The sequence below is a fragment of the Peromyscus californicus genome, unplaced genomic scaffold, assembly GCF_007827085.1.
Source record: "Peromyscus californicus insignis strain IS unplaced genomic scaffold, ASM782708v3 Scaffold_15__1_contigs__length_86483966, whole genome shotgun sequence".
NCBI classification, from domain to species: domain Eukaryota; kingdom Metazoa; phylum Chordata; class Mammalia; order Rodentia; family Cricetidae; genus Peromyscus; species Peromyscus californicus.
The window spans coordinates 57660228-57677833 of NW_026294447.1; the positions used below are offsets into that span (position 1 = coordinate 57660228).

At 42.8% G+C, this 17606-nt stretch overlaps 1 protein-coding gene across 4 annotated transcripts in view; it reads left to right on the plus strand.

Annotated features, from left to right (window-relative positions):
- Evl (Enah/Vasp-like) overlaps nucleotides 1–17606 on the plus strand; it is a 149028-nt gene that overhangs the window by 28829 nt on the left and 102593 nt on the right. Inside the window, exon 1 of one of the 4 annotated variants that reach the window (XM_052738947.1) lies at nucleotides 15759–15987. The exons of 1 other annotated variant lie outside the window; for it this stretch is intronic. Coding sequence is in view for 2 of the 3 variants with exons in the window: in XM_052738944.1 (XP_052594904.1) it covers nucleotides 15965–15987 (23 nt within the window). In the remaining variant the exon portion in view is untranslated. Of the gene's footprint in view, nucleotides 1–15758; nucleotides 15988–17606 lie in introns of those variants that run through there. 2 more of the 4 variants (XM_052738944.1, XM_052738948.1) reach the window with 2 other exon arrangements.

A 17606-nucleotide genomic window follows, 5' to 3' on the forward strand; every position in this document is an offset into this window, starting at 1 on the left:
TATTTTCTCATACAATATATCCTGATTACAGTTTCCCCTCCCTCTACTCCTCCAAGTCCCTCCCTATCTCCCCTTCCATCCAGATCCACCCCCTTTCTATCTCTGTTAGAAAAGAACAGGCTTCTAAGAGAGAGTAACAAAACATAACAAAATACAATATAATAAGATAAAAGAAAAAACATCGCATTGAAGTTGGACAAGGTAAACCAATGGAAGGAAAAGAGCCCCAAGAGAAGACACAAGAATCAGAGACCCACTTGTTCACACACTCAAGAGTCCCATAAAAATACTGAACTGGAGGTTGGGAATTTAGCTCAGTGGTAGAGTAGCAAGCACAAGGCCCTAGGTTCGGTCCTCAGCCCTGAAATTAAAAAGAAAAACTACTGAACTGAAAGCTGTAATACTTATGCGGAGGACCTGGTGCAGACCCATGTGGCCCTGTGCTTGCTGCATCAGTCTCTGTGAGTTCATGTGAGTTGATTTAGAGAACCTTGTTCTCCTGGTGTCCTGCATTCCTTCTGGGTTTTACACACTTTCTACCTCCTCTTCTGCAGGGTTCCCTGGGCTTTGAGGGGAGGGATTTGATGAAGATATCCCATTTAGAGCTGTATGTTTCAAGGTATTTCACTCTCTGCATAGTGTCTGGCCTGGGTCTCTGTATTTGTTCCCACTTGCTGCAGGAGGAAGCGTCTCTGATGATGGCTGAGCAAGGCTCTGATCTGTGAGTATAGCAGAATATCATTAGGAGTCATTTTATGAGTACTTTTTTTTTTTTTTTAAAGTAGACTGTTAGTATTTGGTTTTACCCCATCTAGTCTCTGGTTTGTGGTTACCCAAGAAGTGTCAGGTAGGGGTTCCATCTTGTAGAATGGGTCAAACATTGGTTGCTTACGCCCACAAGTTTTGTGCCACCATTGTCCTAGCATATTTTACAGGCAGGACAGCATTGTAGATCAAAGGTTTTGTGGGTGGGTTGGTGTTTACATTTCTCTTTTGGTAGCCTGAAGAATACCTGTAGTAAAGACACTAGAACGTTCTATGTAGGCACCAGCTCGACCTCTCCATGTTAAATGAGTTCTGTGGGTGTTGTATTTGGCAATTGGGCCCTGCTGTCAGTTTGTGGAGAGCAACCTATTGTCTTGGTAACAGCCTGGGTTGTTTGAAGATTTCCATGGGACCCCTCTGGCCATCAACTCAATTGGATGTAACTCAGTCCTGGTACTGAAGCTTAATTTGATGACAAGAGGCAGCCAGTTGGGACTCCATCTCCTTAATTATTTAGAGATTTCATAGGATTACCTTCATGTATTTTAGAAAGTTTCCACTGTCCTAGGTTTCCATACCACCCCTCAAATGCCTCTTAATTCTAGCTGCCTATCTCCACATTCCCTCCACCAACTGCATCTCCCTTCTCCCTCCCCACCTGATCTTTCCATTCCTGTACCCCTGTCATTTTTTTTTTTTTTCCGAGACAGGGTTTCTCTGTGTAGCTTTGCGCCTTTCCTGGGACTCACTTGGTAGCCCAGGCTGGCCTCGAACTCACAGAGATCCGCCTGGCTCTGCCTCCCCCTGTCATTTATTTAATGGCTAGTATCCACATATAAGTGAATACATACCATATTTATCTTTCTGGATTTGAGTTGCTTCACTCAGGATGGTATTTTCTAGTTCCATCCATTTGCCTGCAAATTTCATGATGTGACTTTTTTTGTTGTTAAGCAGCTGAGTAATACTCCATTGTATAAATGTACACATTTTCTTTATCCATTCTTCTGTTGAGGGACATTTAGGTTGTTTCCAAGTGTCCTTGTGATATGATGAAGTGTCCTTTGGGTATATGCCCACGAGTGGTATAGCTGGATCTTGTGGTAGATTGATTCTAGTCCTTCTGAGGAACTGCCACTCTGATTTCCATAGTGATTGTATAAGTTTGCAGTCTCACCAGCAATGAATGAGTTTTCTCTTATTCCACATCTTCAGCATGAGCTGTCACTTGTATTATTGATCTTAGCCATTCTGACAGGGTTAAAATAGAATCTCAAAGTAGTTTTGATTTACATTTCCCTGATGACTAAGGTGTTGAACATTTTTAAGTGTTTCTTAGCCATTTGAGTTTCTTGTATTGAGAATTCTCTGTTTAGATATGTACTCTATTTTTTAATTGGATTATTTTGTTTTTTGATATCTAGTTTCTTGAGTTCATATATTTTGGACATTAGTCCTCTATTTGATGTGGAGTTGGTAAAAAATCTTTTCCCATTTTGTAGGGTGCCACTTTGTACTAAGGATGGTGTCCTTTGCCTTACAGAAGCTTTTTAGTTTCATGAGGTCCCATTTATTAATTGTTGATCTTAGTGCTTGTGATAACAGTGTTCTATTCAGAAAGTCTCTTATGCCATGAGTTCAAGGCTATTCCCCATTTTGTCTTCTATCAGGTTCAGTGTGTCTGGTTTTATGTTGAGGTCTTTGATCTATTTCGAGTTGAGTTTTGTGCAGGGTGATAAGGATGGATCTATTTAATCAATATAAATTTAAAAAAAAATGTTTTAGAAAATGTCTCACCTCTCACAAGGTCTTACTCCTGGGTGATCTGGAACTGGCTGCATAGGCTGGCCTTGAATTTACAGAAATCTGCCTGTCTCTGCCTCCTGAGTGCTGGGATTAAAGGTGTGTGCCACCACTGCCCAACATATATGTATTAGTTTTAGAGACAAGTTTTGCTGCATAGCCTAGGCTAGTATTAAACTTGGATACTTGTCCAAGCCCTTTGCCCATCTATGATTTTTGGTCTTGTTGTTGTTAAAATGTAGGATTTTCTGATGTATCCTGGGTTGGTAAATACTGACCAGATAGGTAATCTGCAAATATTTTCTCCTGTTCTGTAAATTGTTTTTTTCAGTTTATTTCCATTGTACGCCGTATTATTTTTATTTGTTTATTTCTGTGGGTGGGTACAATATATACTTACAGAGGCCAGAGGTTGACATCAGGTGCTGGGGTTCTAGGACCATGGCTACCATACTTAGCTTTTGTGTAGTTGTTAGGCACCTGAGCTCAGCCTCGTAGCTGCGCAGCAAGCACATTGCCACAGCTTGCCAGGCCCTGTGTGCAGAAGTTTTAAGGTTTTACATATCTCATTTGCCTATTTTTATATTTGATTTTGTGACTAAGAAATTATGAAAATACAGTGTCCTGAAACCTTATGCTTTCTTTGGGGTGTTTTATAGTTTTAAGTCTTTATTTGATTTATTTTGAGTTTACTCTTATGTATGGGTTTGAGGTTCAACTTTATACTTTTTGTGTGTGGTGATCCAGTTTTCCCAGCACTGTGTGTTGAAGACTGACCTTCGCTGTGTATCCTTAGAAGCTTGATGAAGACCATTTTACCATATATACAAGGGTTTGCTCCAGGACTTTCTTTACTGCTTAATGTCTTAGATGTGTCTTTATGCCAGTACCATACCATGTTGGTGGTTGGGTTGTGTGTTTTAAGATAAGAAGTGTGAGACCTTCAACTTTGTCCTTTTTCAAGGTTGTTAAGGATGTTCAGAGTCCCTTGAGAATTTGTATGAATTTTAGGATTCTTTATTTTGTATTTCAGGTATGGTCGTCTTATTGTAAAGCTCAGACTTAATATATAGCCCAGGCTGGTCTTGAACATGATATTCCCTGCCTCATTTTCCTAAATTCTTGGATTATAGGAGTGTGCCACCATGCCCAATACAGAAAAATTTCTATGTCTGATTTTTGTAAATGCTATCAGGATTTTGTTTTGTCTTAAAATAGTGTCTTCCACTGATGCCCAGGCTGGTGACAAACTCACGTTCTCATGTGATCCTCTTGCCTCAGCTTCCCATGTTTCTGGGACTATAGGTGAATGCTACCTGTCAACCTGAGATTTTGATAGGGAGTACATAAAACTGTCAGTAATATCGATGTATTTTAAGTGTAGGAGGACGACAGGGGAGAGTGGAAAGCTGAGACTAAAGAAACGTAAAGGCTGCAATGAATCACAAGAGGAAAGACTGTAGATCCTGGTCACCAGGAGAGTGCCAAGAGCTGCCAAGTCTTTAGGGACAAGGGTCTCAGACCTGGGCCAAAGCTGTACTCTGGCCAGGAAGTATTAAGAGCGAAGGACTCCAGACTCCCTAGGCCTACATAAGAGCTTAACAATGTCAAGGGCTGAGGATCCCTCCCTTAGGCTTTCCTGGAATTCGAGCCAGCCACAAACTGAAGAGGCCGATTCCCTAGGCCCAGAGGCTTGCACAGCTGCATTGTGTCGCTCCCACCTGCTTGCTGCCACGCCTCACTATCCCTGAGTGTTGAGGGAAAGAAAGTGCCGAAGACCAACACTTGAAGAGCTCCATGCCTGACACGGTGTCACCTAGTGGAGTGGAGTTTTCTGCCCTTCCCTTGTTTCCTGTACTCCTGAGATTCCCATAATGCATCTGTTGTTCCATTTGATAACCCCCTGTAAGTCCATCAAGGCTCTCTTTACTTTCTTCATTTCCTTATTTCCCCTCCTTAGAGACAAGGTCTCACTTTGTAGCCCAGGCTGGCTTTGACCCTGTGATTCTCCTGCCTCAGCCTCCCCAGTGCTGGACTAATAGCATATGTCACCATGCTCACCTCTTTTACTCTATCGACTCAGAATTTTATTTTATTTTTTGAGACAGGGTTTCTCCGTATAGCCCTGACTGTCCTAGAACTTGCCATGTAGACCAGGCTGGCCTCTGCCTCCCCTTACCCCTAAATGTGGGATTAAAGACATGTGCCACCACACCCTGCTCCTGACTCAGTATTTCAGACACCTTGACATGGAGTTTGTTGGTTCATTCTTCTGCCTGGTAAGCCTGCTTTGGACTTGTAGTGAGCTTTGACTGTTTGTGCACTTCTCTCTGTTGATGTTCTCACTGCGCTGGTGCAGTGCACACTTCTTTCAGATGTCACCACATGCTCTCCCAGTTCATGGAGCATCCTTACTGTTGGGTACTGGGTATCCTGTGTCAGTTCACATACTCTTCTTCTATAGGACTACTTCTGACATTTAACTTTGACTGGGTCATGTGCCCCCCGGTTTTTGTTTGTTTGTTTGTTCTTGTCTCCATAGGAAAGGAGTCTGGAGCTGTCTCTTCGCTGTTACACTGACCATAAGCTCTCTAGTGCTCTCTGGTGAAGTAAGCTTTTTCTGGGGCCTAGTTTAACCTTTTCCTATAATAAAAAGTAATAAACTCTGAGCTCAAATGTGCAGGTCATAATTGGACCTGAGCTCTATTCCTCAATTATTATGAATGATAATAATAGCTCATGTTTCTTGATGTTATAATCACTTAACATAGATCATCTCATTTAATCTTTGCAACAATCCCAGGAGGTAGATGTTGTTAATAATGTTGTTCATTCTTGTAGGGGAAGAGCCTGGGGCAAGAAAAATCAAAACAACAGAGCAGTGTATTCTTGGTGGATACCAAGCTTGTGGTCACTGTACTAATTAGATGTTCAGAGTAGTACAGCACTTCTGGATATTCTGCACATTTGGTACCACATTCATTCTTATTTTTAAACATGTACAGATATTTTGCCCACATATATATTCGTGCTCCAAGTGCATACAGTGCCCACAGAGGCCAGAAGAAGGCATAAGATCCCCTGTAACTAAAGCTACCAATGGTTGTGAGCAGCTGTGTGGATATGCTGGGAATCAAACCTGAGTCCTCTGCAAAAGCAGCAGTGCTCTTAACTGCCAAGCCATCTCTCTAGCCCCTTGCATTCATTTTTTTTAATTAAAAAAATTTACATTTGTCACAAGGTCAGAAAGCTGTAAGACCTCAAGGCTTACACCACAGTGACCCACTTCCTCCAGCATTCTCCTAAAGGTTGCACAACCTTCCTGAATGACACCACCAGCTTGGAACCAGATGTTCAAACACATGAGCTCATGGTGTGTATGGGAGGGGTGCATTACACATTCAAATCACAATACTCCTAACAATACCACTGCTACCTAGTAGCTCAATGGGCTGGTGGCCAAGCCTTCGGTGTAAGCCTTTGGGGGTCTGATCTTAACTTGGGAAGGTATGAATTCTGGCTTCATCTTTGACTTGTCTCACCTGTTGAAGATAGAGCAGCGGTAGCCTTGCAGGTGATACTGATGAAATATTTCTCAATTGATCACATACTTTTCATTTTCCTAGTTCCTTTTCATTTTCCTAGTTCTCCATTTATTCTGGAAATGTTGTCTTGACAAATTTCAGTACATCAGGACAATACTGGAATAGCTCCCTTGTTCAGAAGGATAATCTGCTATTTGAAGATTGCTGACTTGATCCAGTTTTATCTTCCTATAAAACTTTTTAAGTCCACTAACGTCTGATTAGCTCACCAGCTAAGTGATGCTCATGTCTGACCCTGGAACAGGAGGACAGCATAAGCCAAGCTCCTCCTCACAGAACTTATGCTTCCTTAGCCTGTAGTGCTAGCTCTAGTCTTCATTTTTAAAAGAATATTTACAAGTGTTTGGGGTCTTTGTTCTGTTCCATTAATATCTAAGACCACATGAAACAATTGAATGATGAAAAAGATTACCTCTAACACATAACTGAAATCAAGCTGTTCTGTCTGCTGCTGCTGAGGCCAAACTCCACTTTTTTTTCTTTCCCAACATTTATTTATTTTGGGAAGTGGGGCAGGGAAGAAGATACCTGTGTGTCACAGCACTTATGTGGAGGTCAGAGGACAACTTGCAGGAGTCAGTTCTTTCCCCCTATCACATAGGTCCCAGGGATTGAACTCAGATTTTCAGGCTTGGCAGCAAGTACCTTACTGATTAAACCATCTTGCTGGCCCCCATCACCTTTTTTTTTTTGTTTTTTTAGAACAATCAATTATACATTGATTATACAAAATAGTGTGTTTTTAAAAAAAACCCACAAAATAGTGTGTTTCATTACATTTCTATATAGTGTATTTTGATCTTATTAATTCTTGTTACCCTTTCTTATCCCTCCCACTCCAGCTGCATGACTAAGTAAGTTATGTTAGGGTTGCTCACAGGAACACAGGCACCTCATTGGTGGCTATACCATTGAAGAAATTGTCTTTTTCTCCTCTAGCAACGTTAACTGCCTAGAGATACTTGGGGAGAGGTGGAGCCTGGAGGTGAGGGTGATGTCCAATGGCTGAGCATTAGATTGTCACTTTTCTCATCACAGTGACCAGTTAATGAGCCTCTGTACTTACCACTGCCCACTGCAAAAAAGTCCTAGCTAGAGCTTACAATGGCAAGAATGCTCAGGCCTTTGGTCCATTTGGAATTGACTTTTTTTCTTTTCTTTTTTTGGTCCAAGGTGAGATTAGAAAAAGAGACAGTCTTGTTCAATTTGTATTTTTGGCATCTTTGTCAAAAGTTGTGTGGAAATATATCTGGGTCCTTTGTTCTATTCCGTAGATTTTGTGTGGGTGTGTGTGTGCATTGTTTTCATTGCTATGGCTCTGTAGTATATCCTGGAGACAGGATTGCTCTGACTATCTGATGTCTTGTGTGTTTCCATATGAATTTTAAGCTTCAAATTTCATTATCTCTTAACTGGGCTAGCTTATAACTGGTCTCTTTATGTCCATTTTCCATTAAAAAAATGAGAACCAGATTGCATTACCCCTTGAAAAAAAAAAAGAAAGAAAAGAAAAAGAAAAAAGAAAAAAATCTCTTTGATTCCCTGTTTCATGAAGTCCTCTTACTTTCCTCTGTTCGGCGCCTGCTTACCTTGTCTGTCCCACCTGTCCCATGTGAGAGGGATGAATTCTAAGTTAGTTTCCCTTTATCTGAGGCCTTTCACAAGTGATTCCGTTGTATTTGAGAATCTTTCCCTGATATTTGGTCAACTGGACCCTTGTCACTCAAATCTTGGTGCATATGTCATTGTCTTTTTTTTTTTTTTAAATCACCTATTCTCTGTTTCTTGCTTGCTCTCTGCCCCTCCACACACACATACTTGAAGCATTCCCTGGCTTATCATCCATTTATCATCTGGCCTCTAACATTAGAATTAAATCACTAAATGGTTAACATTAGAATTAAGTCACTAGATGGTGGTGCATACGTTAACTGTGGGGATTGAGGCAGATGGATTTTGAGTTTGAGGTCTGGGCTACCTAGGGAGACTCTGGCCCCCTAAAAGGATATAACTACTGTAATTCACTGCTTGGTCTGTTGATCATCTTGCTGTTTAGCACCAAGAACCCTTCAAGTATTGGGTGTGTGTACCCATGTATATGCATGTGCCTGGAGTCTAGAGGTCTATGCTAGATGTCTTCCTCATTAGGATTTCCATCAAGCCTTATTTTTTGAGGCAATCTATCACAGAACCTGGAGCTTATTAGTTCATCTAGACTGGTGGCCAGCAAGCCTCAGGGATTGCAGGCATGTACCCTCATGCCTATCCCAGCATGCCTAGCTTTGTATGTTGATGCTGAGGATCCAAATTCAGGTCCTTATGACTTGTGCCATAAGCACTTTTTAGACCGAGCCTTGGCTCCAGTACCTCCTTCAAGCACTTAAGTGAATACAAACAAAAATCTCTGAGAGAGCGGCTATTTGATGGAAGAGTCTATTGTGGATGGGAATGCACCACTTCCACACTTGGAGCAGTAGTGAATTTTAAGATGTAACTATGCTTGCTTTTAGTAGAACATTTCCTTTTGGTATCTTAATTTAGATTTCCTCAAAATAGAGATATGGAATGACTTTACTTTACATTTTTTATTTTAAAGTTAAATACCACTGGAAGTCCAGTTGAACTGTATAATGTGGAGGAGGATTTAATTTACAATGTAGCAGTCATACAGTCCCTATCAGTTTAAGAAGGGTTTGATTTTTAAAAATTTTTGGAAAAAAATTAATTCATCTAGAATTCTAGGATATTGAGTGATTTCAAGACATTATTAACCAAAGATTTCTAGTATATGCCTAACTGTTCTACTCTCTCAAAGCTCATATGGGACTTAAACACAAGGGTCACAGTTAGTGACCCCCTTACTTTTAAAATGGGAAAATTTGGGGATGGTGGCCCAAAACTGCAAAGGATTTCTTCTTAAGCTGTATTCATATAGCATATGTGCCTTTTTTTTTTAAAGGTTGTGTGTTAGTTAGGGTTACTACTGCTGTGATGAAACCCATGATCAAGGCACTTTATAAAAGAAAGCATTTAATTGAGGCCTTGCTTGCAGTTTCAGACGATCAGTTCATTACCATCAGGACAGGAAGCATGGCTCTGAGAGCTCATATCTGATCTGTAAGTTGTAGGCACAGAGAGAGCAAGACTGGGCCTGGCATAGACTTTCAGAAGTTCAACTCCAGTGACACACTTCCTCCAACAAGGCCACAACTCTTAATCCTTCCTGAATAGTTCCAGCAACTTCAGACCAAGCATTCAAACAGATGAGCCATAGGTTGTATGTCTAGTTCTTGGGATAAGCTGTAATATCTGGTGGGTTCTGGAGCTGCCTCCTCCAGGTCTCCCCAGACAGCCCTGTCAGACCTGTATATTGTGTTTAGAGGCCTAGGGCCTGTACTAGACCAAGTTGCTTAACATAAGACAATATGTGAGGGGTTTTTGTTTTGTTTTATTATTTGTTTTCATAGTAATTTTTGAGTTTTAACTGATTTGGTCAGGAAGGGAATTTGGCAGGCTTTTGACACATATGCACTAACATGAGCCTCCATTAATTGTGGTTACTGTGTGCCATGCACTTCATCATCTTCACAGCATCCTCACGAAGTGTGTGCTCTTTCTCACTGCAGCCTTTAAGATAAGCCTTGAGGTTTCTCAGTAGTTAATAATCCACCAGGATTCAGAACTCCTCCTTACTGTAGCCACTGTGGAGGAAGATTTTGACTGGGGGACCAAGGAGAACTGGAAGTGGAGGTGCATTGCTGTGGGATGTTCTGTATGGCAAATGTGTTGCTGATTAGTCAATAAATAAAACACTGATTGGCCACTGGCTAGGCAGGAAGTGTAGGCGGGACAAGGAGGAGAATAAAGCTGGGAAGTGGAAGGCTGAGTCAGAGAGACACTGCCAGCTGCCATGACGACAAACAGCATGTGAAGATGCCGGTAAGCCACGAGCCATGTGGCAAGGTATAGATTAATGGAAATGGATTAATTTAAGCTGTAAGAACAGTTAGCAAGAAGCCTGCCATGGCCATACAGTTTGTAACCAATATAAGTCTCTGTGTTTACTTGTTTGGGTCTGAGCAGCTGTGGGACTGGCGGGTGATAGAGATTTGTCCTGACTGTAGGCCAGGCAGGAAAACCATAGCTACAGTGCATGACATATGGAGCCAAGTGAAGGAGGAGAGTGTGAAGGTATTGTTTTCCCCAAAATATTGTGCACCCTAATAAACTTATTTGGGGTCAGAGAACAGAACAGTCACTAGGTATAGAGGCCAGAAAATGGTGGCACACACACCTTTAATCATAGCATTCCTACAGCAGAAATCCATCCGGATCTCTGTGAGTTTAAAGCCACACTGGAAACAGCCAGGCATGGTGACTCACGTCTTTAATCCCAGGAAGTGAGCCTTTAATCCCAGGAAGTGATAGCAGAAAGCAGAAAGGTATATAAGGTGTAAAGACCAGAAACTAGAAGCTTTTAGCTGGTTAAGCTTTTAGGTTTTTGAGCAGCACAGTTCAGCTGAGGAACTGGCAAGGTGAGGTAGCTGTGGCTTGTTCTGCTTCTCTGATCTTCCAGTGTTCACCCCATTACCTGGCTCCAGGTTTGATTTTATTAACAAGACCTATTAAGATTCATTCTACAGGAGAGCATCATGTGAAACATCCAGGTTGGCAGGTGTGAGAGGAGACTGGAGTCCAGGACAGTGAGGCTCTGGAGGCTGACTGCTCAGCTGCAGAACTGGAACTACAGGGAAAAGGTGCTGCAGAGTGGTGCAAGTGGAGAGGGGGAGGGAGGGTAGGAACAGGAACTCAATTAGAACTAAATGAGACTAGAAAGAAGCAGGCATCTGAGGACACTCCCAAGTGCTCCCTGCTCATTGGAAACACCCCTGCTTGGACCATGGGATGGGAGTAGTATTTTTAGGCATGACTGTGATTTCCATTTGTGTCTCCTGTTTCGTATCTCCACGGAGAGTAGTGAATGTTCATATCCGTAAATGTCAGGACTGCTTTCTTGTTTTACTTGATTGGCACATCAGACTCTGTTCATATGTTCAGTTCTTATTTTGTTTCACGTACATCATGGCTGTGTGCCCACAACCTAAAAATGTGAAAGGGAAAACAGTTGCCAAGTAAAACTGGTAGGACAGCAGGATTTGACAGGCTCCTCTTAGTCTCTTGTGGTGAGATTGAGCACGACAGATCAGAAGTTTGCTCTCTTGGAACATTGATCATTTCACAGAAGAAAACATGTTGCTTCCAAAACTCAGGTGTTCATGCTACCCTAATGTCACTTGTTTAAAATATTCTCATTTAGCTTTTGAAAAATTTCAAGGATATGGAAACATTTGTGTTAATGTTTGTATTGTACATAGCATCCCAAATTTCTTTCTTTAGGGAAGTCCCAGGCAGCCCTTGTCCTGTAATTGGGGAAGAGTGCTCTGCCACAGCTGCAGGGGCTGGCTGCAGAGACCATTGTAGGGCTATATGACACTGGGGGAAAAGGAGAATGGGGTTAATCAGGGCAGCTGTGCTGGTCTGTGAGCACCAGCACTGACAGGATCTGCCAGAGGCTAGATGTCTTCCAAGGATGTGTTTGGGTGGTGAGTGGCAACTCACAGCAGGGCTCTAGGCTCCTCCACCTTCTGCAAGAGCCTTTCTATTTTATATAAGGTATTTGTTTTGTTTAGGGTTGCATGGAAGTACTAATTTAAAAAATAAGTAGCTGAAAAATGAATGCGTAGTTATTCTTTCCTAGTGTGTAGGGAAACTAAGTCCCAAAGCAAGAGTATGTGTTTTCTGCATCTCAGGTCTTTGATAGATGCCTTGGAGTGACCATTTGTGTTATTTAACATTTTATGGCCACAGAAGTACTCTTTGGCCCTATTCCAGAGAAAACTGGAGCTGTTAGAAGTCTTGGCTGTTCACTTCAGTTACTCTTCCATACACTTCCTTGTATTTCAGTGTTAACAGAACCATGTGGTCAAGGATCTGCCTGGTCTGAGAGGCAGATTCCTCTTCCCATTGGTCCCAACATCTTGTAAGCTCAGGTTTCTACCTATTTCTTCCTGAGTGTATATGAGCAGTTTAATCCTTTAGAGGTCTCTTGCCTTGCCATACATCTGGTAATCATAACGTTCAGTTCAGCTATATAAGATAGCATAAACAGATTGTAGTGCCCAGCCCTGCGATGTTGTTTACTTTCGGCATCGCTGTGACCAAATACACACCTGCCAAGAGGCAACTTAAAGGAGGAGGAAGAATGTATTTGGCCTCATGGTTTGAGGGTATACAGTCCATCATGGCAGAGAAGCCATGGTAGCAGGCAGCTCCATGATAGTAGGACATGTGACTGGGGCTCCATCTTAGTAGAGCACAAACCAGTGTGGAATAGGAAGCAGAGCCAGGCTGTAAACCTCAGGGTCCACCCTCAGCAGCCCCACCTCCACAGGCTCTGCATCTCCCCAGAGCAGTGCTACCGAGCAGTGCTACTGTCAAGCATTCAAACCCGAGCCTATGAGGACAGTTCACACCCAGACCATAACACACCTTTCTTAGAGCCATGGCTGCCCACCATCTAGTGAATAAATCCTCTTCTGCAGGCGGCTTGAACTAGATGGCTCATTGCTTTTAAGACACCAGTAGAGCATGTTAGAGTTAGACAAACCAGTGTCCGAGCCTTTGCTCTTCCACTTATGGCTGTGTGATGTTGAAAACATTTTACCTAACTACATTGGACTTTGTTTTGTTGTTTTTTTGTTTTTTTTCCCCAAGACAGGGTTTCTCTGTATAGCTTTGTGCCTTTCCTGGAACTCACTCTGTAGACCAGGCTGGCCTCAAACTCACAGAGATCCACCTGCCTCTGCCTCCCGATTAAAGGTGTGCGCCACCACCGCCCGGCGGACTTTGTTTTTTTTTTTTTTATTGTTAATTGGAGGGTCCTGGACAGTGATGTCTAAAATGCACTTACTAATAGGATTTGGTTTCATAACATTTATTTGTGCCAACTTTTGCCAGGACCTCAGGGCATAGTCCAGAAAGGTATAACCAGCCCCCCACCAGTGAGTTACTGGTGAAAAACATCTATAGGGCCTAGAAGTCCTCCATCCCCTGTCTCCTTCCACATGGATAGACTTATTTGTTATTATTTCCTAAATAAAACAATTATTTATGTAGGTTTTATATTATTGTTACATATGTTAGATATTATATGCTATCTAATTATGAGTTAAAGCATATGGAATGTATGTAGATATATGCAAATACTATAGCATTTTATATTAGTGACTTGAGCATGTGTGGATTTATCTATTCAGAGACCCAATATCCCACAGATACTAAGAGACAAATAAATGTATCTCCCTTGACCAAGGCAGGATTTTTCTGGAACTCACTCTGTAAACCTTGCTGACATTGAACTTGGAGATTTAACTGCCTTTGCCCTGAGTGCTGGGATTAAAGGTGTGCATCACCATCCCCGGCTTGAAGGTGGCCCCTCTATAGAGTCCCAGTAATCAGAGCTGTACAATGAGGGAGTATCTTGTGAGACAGTAAAGATTGTGCAGAACATTTATTTAATGTTGTATGCTCTATAAAGACTTAAACACATGCCTTGTTCGTGTGTATGATACACAAACTGTATCCATGTTACTACAGCTTTACCTGTGGGGTGTCTAGCTTGCCAACATTAGTGTTAACAAATAGGGCTTCTGGGATTTAAAGCTAGGCTGTTTTTTGCCTTGGAGTGTCCTATGTCTGCTACAATGTGATTCTGTCAAACAGCTGTTGTCACCAGAAGGTCACACTCAGAGGCTTGTGAGGAATACTGGGGAAGGTGTTCCAGATCAGCCTGGTTGGTGGTAATGTGAGTCAAGGAGGGGACCCAGACCCTAGATCTCCCTTACTCATCTGTCTGTTCCATGGGCCTGGTCATTGTATTTCCCTGAGTTGAGTTCTGGGCTCTTCTATCTCTGTGAGACAGAGATAGCCACATGAAGAGCTTCACCTCAACCCAGAGCACCTTTGTGACTGTGAATACTGGATCATTTTTCTCCCAGACCAGAGATAGGTACAGGCCAAAGGAGGTTCTTTCAGCAACCCCCTTATGAATATCTCTTTTTGTCAGTGCTATCCCGGGTGCTAGGAGTATGGAGCTTAACTCCATGTGCACACTCTGCTGTGGCGGGGCCCTCACCCCCAGATATGTGGGAGAGGCATGGCAGATGCTGTAATGCCACACAGTCCATGGCAGAGAAGAGAGCCACTAACCATCCTTGATAGTTCAGAAGAAGCAGGTACCCTGCTGGCCACAGGGCAGCAGGTTGCATGCCTGGCCTGGCTGGGACTAACCGAGAAAGGAAGAGCCACAAATGTCTGACCGAGTTTGGTGTTTGTTTTTTGTTTGTTTGTTTGTTTTTTGAGACAGGGTTTCTTTGTGTAGCCTTAATGGTCCTGGACTAGCTTTATAGGCCATGCTGGCCTCGAACTCACAGAGATTCCATCTGCCTCTACCTCCCGAGTGCTGGGATTAAAGGCGTGTGCCGTCACTGCCCAGCTAGTGTTTGTGAAGTTTTAACTGAAGAAACAATACTTCATAATCCAGGGGTTTTGCTTAATCTTATGGGCACAGGGTTAAAATAAGGTGGCATCAATATCATATTTGGCAAAGTACTCTGGCAGATTTTTAGGGTAGAATGGGATAAGAAAGTCCAGTTACTGATGTGAGAGTTACAGAAATGCTGAAGGCCAGAGCTCAGGCAGTATGTGTGCAAAGGGTCAGCCTCCAGAACCTTCCTGAATTTATTTGTGAAAAAGTTGAGTGACTCACTGGTTTTTATTTGAGATGTTTTCCCCTCCCTTATTTTATAAAAATTTGCAATCCAAATGCTGAAGGTTTTCCGTCGTGGCAGGTTTCGGGAGGCAGCCTCAGTACACTTGCCAAATCTCGCCAGCCTGAGCTTTACAAACGGGTAAACATTTCTCTTTCTTTTTGGCTGACATCTCATTTCCTTTTTCCTCTATTCTGAAAGTATTACAGCGATTTTTGTACTTCAAGGAACTGACGTTATGCACCTAGTAAATGAATAATCACATAAAGGAAACCACTAATGATGGTGGCCCTGCAGGGTCATCTTAGCTGTGGCATGGTGGGTAGTGTGAACTTTGACTGTGGTACTGGAGCAGCATGTGCACTTGTGCTGGTGTGGCAGTCGGGCAGCACACTGGATTTGGAAGAATTGTTCCATTCCCTGGCTGTCCTCGAAAGGTAGCCTGGCTATCACCTATGTGTGCTCATTTATAACATGGGTCATGTCTGATCTTTGCAGCAGCAACAGCCTTGGGAAGATGAGGTCATTAGGCAGATCACAATAGAGCAGGTCTCATTTTCACTGCAGAAACCCCACCCCTCCCCACCCTACTCAATTCTTAGAGGTGGGATGTGTTACGTGGATTTGCCCGGGATCCTAGGTGCACCCTGGGTTTGACTTTTTTCTCTAGACTAATCCAGCTCCCAACCTGAAGTCTAAGCAGTCACTGCATTAATCAGACTTGCTGGAATGATCACATGGTTTTCTAGCTGCCTCCCCTGTTAGCTGCCGCTTGTCAGCAGCTGGCGGAGCTGGAGGCTGCAGGCCCCTGTCTGCAGAGAGCCTTTTACTTCAGAATATTGGGGGGGTGTGGAAACCTCGCCTCTTTTTTTCTGCACTTTGCACCATCTGACTGACTAAATGGTTGTCCTCGGTACCAAAAAGGCCGCCATACAATCCAAGGAAATTGCCTCTGACTAGGTCATGTTTGCATTTGAAGAATTCAGGTATGTTCTGGGTTTTCTCTCAGTCTGATGCTGGGTTTTTGTTCTCTAGGTTTTTGCTGTGTAATGACTGCTTAGGCTCTGGCTAGTTCTACACATGAAAAGGGGTTCTTTTCTGCATTTGGTGGGGTTTATCCAGGTGGTGAGGGTCAGGGGTGTTTACTGCATGGAAGTGCAGCATGGATAATTGGTTTGATCTTGTGTAAATTCGTGGAGGACCCCACCTTGTGCATCCTGTGAGCTGTTCTTGCTGGTGTAGAGTTATGAATACAGAATAGCTACTGTACGTCCAGAATGAATCTTTTGCTATCTTTTGTTTTCTTCCTTTGTCAAACTCATGCAGTCTACCTCTGCTTTACAAAAAAAGGGAACTGTAGCAGCTAGGGTGAAAAATTCTGCAAATGGATCTGCATGGCTGGGTTGGATTTGGCTCTGGTTTCCTGTTATTAACGCCGCGGCTAGGCTGCTTCCAGGGATATGCCTTGACAACGTTTGTTAACAGGGTGCTTCTTTCCGGGGCTCTTCTGCTCTTGTCATCATTAATGTTCCAGATTAGATCCTTTGTGACTTCTTCCTTCTGCTCCTTCATCTCTTCCCAGGGAAGCTATCCCAGAGTCTGAATGTAGGAAGGGACGTGCAGCAGAGACAGTGTCCACGGATGAGAATAAAGGAGGCAGAAGGAGGACAGTCAGATCATTCGGTGCCCATTTCTATGGACAACTGTGTATGCATGTGTCTGTGTCTCACAGCTCCTCCTTTTTTCCAATGGAATTCCTGGGTCTTAGAACTAGGCATAAATACCACGTTGACTGTCAGAGAGGGTGATTGTGTGGCAAGGTAAAGCCTTGACAGGCCTTTTTTGTTCCTTCTAAATGTTACTGCAATAGACATTGAACCTGTAAGAGAAGAACCAGCCAACCAAGAGAGTAGATGGAGGATCATTAGATTTCCACAGAGAAAAGTAAGCTGCAAAGAGTGTCTCCACCCTTCTCTCTAAACTTGATACTTTGGGTTCTGGAAGTTATCCTTTGTTTCAGAGCATGTGCCTGCATTATTCTGAATGGAGCGGACTTGTGGTAAGGAAAGTCTTTCCATGTGACAACATGCCCTGATGACATGAGGCCTATACCCTTTCAGGGTGATCACACTCAGTGCTTTAGAATAGCTCCATTAGGGAACTATTTATTTAGTGTCTGGTGATGTAGTAGGTGCACACTTAGGAATGAATCAGGAATCCTGGGTTCTAGTCTTGGTTTCAAGATTAGTCTTGCATATCTGTAAGAGTCACTTAAGTTCTGGTCTAGTAAGATGAGTCAGCATATAAAGGTGCTTGCAGCTAAGACTGAGAACCCGAGTTTGAACCCTGCGACCCACATGGTGGAAGGAGAGAACTGACTCCTACAAGTTGTCTTTTGACCTCCACACACATGCACACACATATAAATAAATGCAATAACTTTTTTTTTTTTTTTTTGGGAGCTGAGGACCGAACCCAGGGCCTTGTGCTTGCTAGGCAAGCACTCTACCACTGAGCTAAATCCCCAACCCCTAACATTTTTAAAAGTTATAGAAGTTCTATAAATTATAGAAAGCTGCTGTGATGGTTTGAATGAGAATGGCCC